Source organism: Solea senegalensis, linkage group LG9 (genome assembly GCF_019176455.1).
Source record: "Solea senegalensis isolate Sse05_10M linkage group LG9, IFAPA_SoseM_1, whole genome shotgun sequence".
In the NCBI taxonomy this organism is placed as follows: domain Eukaryota; kingdom Metazoa; phylum Chordata; class Actinopteri; order Pleuronectiformes; family Soleidae; genus Solea; species Solea senegalensis.
In genome coordinates this window covers 16,012,162-16,018,161 of record NC_058029.1, presented here as the reverse complement: position 1 = coordinate 16,018,161, position 6,000 = coordinate 16,012,162, and the positions used below count along the sequence as shown (strand labels likewise).

The following is a 6,000-nucleotide window of genomic DNA, read 5'->3' as shown; positions in this document are numbered from 1 at the left end:
GTAGAGCTCCAGGTGCCCACACACAGAAATTATAAGTTTATCCTCTATATTTTCTCTAGTCTGGCAGTCTTGGAATTGCTAAATCTTGGAAAAATCTCTTAACCTGTTTAAAGTGTGCTTGTGAAAAAACTCCTCTTGTCTCATCAAAAATCAGGAAACACTATACCACTCCATGTGAATCTACAAAATGGAGGGGTAGGGCTGTGGGGGCAATGGGTGAAATGGGATTGTTCCTTGGGCTTGGGCAGATGGATGTTGCCATTGTCTGTTTGATGGCTGGTAGACATGATGTGGAGTCACAATGTGATGGAATGCCCCACTCCCTGCCACAGATTGTATTATCCCTTCAATAATGTAAATTATATAAATATTTCTCTTAATCTCCTTTTCTTCTTCTCAAGTACAATGCCTAAGGTTCAACCTGTTTATAGTGACTCATCAAAGACGGATTGCCGGAATCACTCGGGTCGTGCGCAGTATTGTGTAACATGACCCTTCCTCCTCAGTCTGCTGTGTTTTTAGTGATGGTGGAAGGAGGCAACATTTCAAAGTTGTAATTGCAAGACAATGATACTGAAATCATTTTGTTTAAGGATATCATCAGAATCTTATACCGCCCAGTGCTTAGTCATAATGGTGTCACTTCAACAGCTCAGTATTATCTTCAGTGGTACTTAGCATTAAATTTGACCTTACCATTATCAGCAGTCACACAGACTATCATAGTCACGTGATTTGGATAGTCTTGCAAGATTTGTGCACCGGAAGTTAGTAGCAGTAGTCAATCTGGGACCCATTTTTATTCTTATTACTGTAACTCTTAGACTGTTTCTAATATCTATAAAATTAAAAAAAACGATGTACTGGCAATCTGTCCAGGGTGTACCCCGCCTTTCACTCTATGTCAGCTGAGATTGGCACAGCACCCCCACGAGACCATTGTGGAGGATAAAGTGGTAGAAGATGGATGGATACCAGAAAGCAGAGAATGGAGTTTTACGCCCATATACTTGTCATTATGGTAGCCCTCAGGGCTACCACGGGACGACTGTCCAATCAATGACAAGATTCACCAACGTATCACACGTTTGTGACGTTAGCTTCTTAGTACCGTATTCCTACGTTATAAGGGTTGGGTAACTGCCAGATATCTAACGTGAAAGTTATCTTGGAAAAAAGGGGCACTAGCACGCACTCATTGAAAATGTTTTGACAATTCTACAGCCATAAAATCAAAATAAATCCAGACGGACTGATAATCGGGATGGTCATAAGAGGATTAATTCATCAGCACATCGAAATTTGAAATCTTTAAAAATTGACAATGTAAGCATATATTGTTAACTGTGTAAAACAAACTTGCTTCAGTGATGTGATAACTATTTTCTTTATTTTCCTTTTAGGTGGTGTTGCACATATATAAAACCTCAGAAGTAAAGTGAACATACAACTCATAAGGACATCTCTGTGGAATCGGCCTGAAAGACTGTGGATGTGTGGACATAATGATTCCCACATGAAAACATTTTCTTCGGTGCCTGGATACTTCTTGGAATTGCTGTTTGAAAAGTGATGCCATCAACACATGGACAAAATTTTATAATGGAAAGGCAGAAATCAGTGAATACTGTTGCTCCAGCACACTCGGGTGCACCTCCATGTTCATTCATCTGCACTGTGTGTGGGGATGGGTTCAGTCAGTACAACAATGTGCTGGCCCACATGACTGTTCATGGACCTTTAGAGTCATTTTCCTTTGATGGATCTTCCAATGGATTTGAAGTCCCTCGAGAATATGTGTTACAAGAAAACGGCACCCTGACTGCTGTAAATGGCATAACACAGTCACATTCTATGCTGAAACCTGCATCTCCAGGAGTCTTGCCATCGCATTTGCCATCCCATGTTAAACCACTGACTGCAACTTTACGGCCACATCTTCCCCCTTACAGTGATATTTCCAGATCAAGGCCCTCAGACCTGACATTGGACAAATCTCATCAGGGCAATTGTCGTTGTGAAATATGTAATAGATCTTTTAACAGCCTGCAGAGTTTACATCGTCACCAGCAGTATCGAAACACAGAACGAGGTTACAAGTGTACTCTGTGCTGTAAGATCTTTGAAGGTAGACAGGAACTGAAGAAACATCTCCACGACCATGCCAATGAAAGTTTTCACTGCTGTGGTCAGTGTGGTAAGCGGTTCCTCAAAGTGGACTCACTAATTGCTCATCAAAAAGAAATCCATTCATCCCTCAGTGTTACAGCTGTGGGTAAGTTGGAGAATAAGCGAGAAAAAAAGAGTGAGAAAACATATCCTTGTAAAAAGTGCAAGCTGATTTTTTTCTGGATGTCAGATTTTCAAACACATTCATTGTATCATTGCCAAGGAAAAGAACCTGATGCTTTTGCATCTGAAATTGAAGTTGAAGTAAACTCTAAAACCCTGGAAGACAGTCCACTTGAAAACTGCCACAACAATGGCACATCCATTGATCTTGAAAATGAGGACTGTAAAATATTTGGGGATACCAGTAACAATATCAATGAAGAATACTCTTTCACACCATACAGATGTGGTTTATGTGGCGATCGTTTCCAAAAGTTAACGGCTCTAAAGGATCATCATCTCACCCATCAAACGCAGGAGGAAATCGATCGGTTGACTCAAGAATCACAAAAACAGTTAAAACGAAAGGTGCCAACTAAAGGCAAACGTAGAAGGGGGAGTAATCCAAATGGCAAGCTGCATCCTTGCAAGCATTGTCACCGTGTCTTTAATCACTCCAGTAGTTTATCTCGGCATATGAGGTACCATAAGGGTACCATGCACACATGTTCATTTTGTGGTAGACATTTCCCACAACGTTGCGATTTGAGAAGGCACGTTGCCATGTACCACAAAGCTGAGGTAGAAAAGAAACCAGGATTGAAACTCTTGTACGCAGCTCCACAAAAAGGGTCTACTCCCAATTCTCTTAATGGTGAGAAAACCCCAGTATCTCCAGATGATAAAAATAAGAGCTCATCTGACACTGAGCAAAACACGTCACCAGAGCAGACCCCACAGGAGAAGCAGTCAGGGAAAGCAGGGCGAGTTAATTATAAGTGCCAGGAATGTGGGAAACGTTTTGGGCTGTTGTGTGTATACCAACGGCACTTGCGTTATCACAAAAAGGAACCAAGTAAATGCCCCCAATGTCCTGCTCAGTTTACAAATTCTTCATCACTTGTGCTTCACCTTCAAACTCACCCTTGCAATGAAGAAATAGATGATGATGGACAAACTTCTCTATACAGTGGCACCAATAGGGATCCTGTCCTAGAAAAGAGTAATGCAGAGGACATAGAGGAAGATTATATGGACCATAGTCAAAATGATAAAGGAAATTCTTCAGAAGTTCTTTATGAATGTACTGAGTGCACTGAAACATTTTCATGCTTGGAGACATTCCTTCAGCACCAGACTTCTCATGGCTCAGAAAACAGAGGATAAATAGGACAATAGATCCCAAAAGTCATGCTCTCTGGACTTGTTTTAAACTCATTTCAATGCAAACATTTGGAAAATAAATGTATGGGTTAAACTGAAAAATTGTAATGGTCTTTTGACATTTGTATACATGTTTTCTCTGATGAGAAAAAAAGTATGTCTTTGACAACAATGGAAGCAGATAGTAAGGATTTGGAGTGGAGCAAGTTTGAGGATTGATCTCACAATTACAAATATGAACATAACTCCAGCATAGTCTGACATGAGTGAAAAGCAAGCTCAAACAGTATTCTTCTGGAAGCTATGTTTGTTATTATTTTTAAGGTCCCAACTTGATTATGCTGATGATGTTTTTGAAATTGTTTTGTACAACACATATGGTTATTGTCATTAATTTTGCTGCATTTTCATTTAATTGCAAATATGATTTTCTTTAATATATTGTATACATCTTCCTTTTTAAACAACTCAGTTGTTACTAAGTAGATTGTTAATTGTGCCATTAAAATTGTACAAAGAAATTACTTCTGTTCCATCACTGTTGCTATTAACCTTAGTAAATAGATGTTTGTGTTATGTGTAGTTTAGGTGACTCATTTCATATTTTAAGGAATCGCAGTATAGCAAATTAAAAACAAAAGGACAGTGGCGTCTCTATGGTCCATCATTGAGACCTTAGTATATGCCATTTACCAGGTGGGCCTTGGACTTGTTTGTCCAGGACAAAAAGCTTGATTTAAGTGAGATGTGGGCAATTGAGACAGTTTTGCAGTGTTGCAGGGCTCATTGCCCTGCTGAAAGCCACCACTATTGGGGAATACCATTTCCATGGAGTGATGTACTTGGTCCAGCAGCGTTTGGGTAGGTGGTGTATGTCAAAGTCATCCTCATGATTGTCTGAACCCAGTGTACCAGCAGAACATCCTCCCCCCAAGCATGACACTACCTCTGTTATCTAGCTTTCTCAATGGTTCAGGCTCATGGTAATGGTGTGATGGTATATGGGATATATTCTTGGGACACTTTGGGCACCTAACTACCAACTGAGCCTTGTGTAAGTGCAAGAGCCTACCTGAGTATTGTTGCACACTGTGTCTGTCCTGTTATTACTACAGTGTACCCATCTTCTGATGGCCAATTCCAGCAGGATAGCGTGTCAAAGCATTTCTGGTTTCTTGAAAATTAAGTCACTGTGTTCAAATGGTCTCCACAGTCTCCAGATCTCAATCTCAATCCAATAAAGCATGTTTGGGATGTAGTGAAACAGGAGATGCCTCATGGATAGGGTTCCTCGCATGAATTCCAGCAGATCTGCAGCAACTGAGTGATGCTGTCACGCAATATGGACTAAAATGTCTAAGGAAAGTTCCCAGCACCTTGGGGAACCTATGCCATCAACAAGTAAGGCAGTTCTGAAGGCAAATAGGGATCCAATCTGGCACTCACAGACATACCTAATGAAATGGCTGGTTAGAGTATATTCAGTACTTGGTTACATGAGTAGTAGACGGGGTTCTTGGCATGTCTATGATACAAAAATGCATTACATAAACTATGATTGATTCAGCATTAGACATTGTGAAAATATGTTATCATAAACAGCGATCCAGGCTTTTTCTGTTTCATTTATGTGAGACATTTGAGCTGGATTTAAAATGATGGCATTGTATTCATAAAGGCCTATTGTATGGAGATGATGTACTCCAATTATGAAAGACCCATTGCTTAAGTCACCTATTTATCATTATTATTATTGTTATCAATCCTAATTAAATTGAAAACATGGGGTTGGAATGTAAATTGTAGGTTGCAGCTGAAGTTGGTGTTACGTGTGTTGCATGGGGTTCAGGGTTTATTTTGCTGCTACAATGTATGATGGGTAACGTGACACAGAAGAGTGACAAACATCTGTTTTTTTTCTTTGACATCTGTGACTATATCTAGTTAGCAGGAAAAAAAGAAACAGCATGTAAAATGCAAAATGACCAATGTGTAAAACATGGGCATGTTCAAGCAAGACAAAATATGCACACAGGGGGATACATTCAACGATTTGGTGGAGCAGCCATTACATTACATGTCATTTAGTGGATGCTTTTATCCAAAGTGACTTACAAGGGGATTGAGTACAACCTCCCAGGGGTGGAGTTGAACTTGTGACCATGACGTCTCTGCACATGGGGTACCAGTTTTAGCCATTGAGCTACCCCACCCCCAACCAGCACTACCAAAAAGTATTTATGAGGATCCAAAGGTTTTTTTTTAAATCCAATCCCACACAGCAACTAGAACTGCTTGTATATCAATTGACATTGGCATTTTGGCAATTATGTAGCGTGCAGAGTGATCTCAGGTCAGTTAACCTGTGATTTGTACTTTCTATCTGATGGTTGCATAAATTCACCATTTAGAGGAAGATAGCTGTCAGCTCATAGAATATCTGATATTTCTAGCCATTCAAAAATGTAGGTTTGAGGGTTGTCTTCATCTCCCAGTAACTGGTTC

The 6,000-nt window shown here is 40.0% G+C and overlaps 1 protein-coding gene across 1 annotated transcript; it reads left to right on the top strand.

Annotated features, from left to right (window-relative positions):
• Positions 1 to 212: 212 nt before the first annotated feature.
• On the top strand, positions 213 to 4,016 carry si:dkeyp-84f3.5 (uncharacterized protein LOC334144 homolog). Its single transcript, XM_044034162.1, has 2 exons — positions 213 to 279; positions 1,571 to 4,016. The coding sequence occupies exons 1-2, from the start codon at positions 213 to 215 to the stop codon at positions 3,496 to 3,498; spliced, it is 1,995 nt and encodes a 664-aa protein (XP_043890097.1). The 3' UTR covers positions 3,499 to 4,016.
• The last annotated feature ends 1,984 nt before the right edge of the window (positions 4,017 to 6,000 follow it).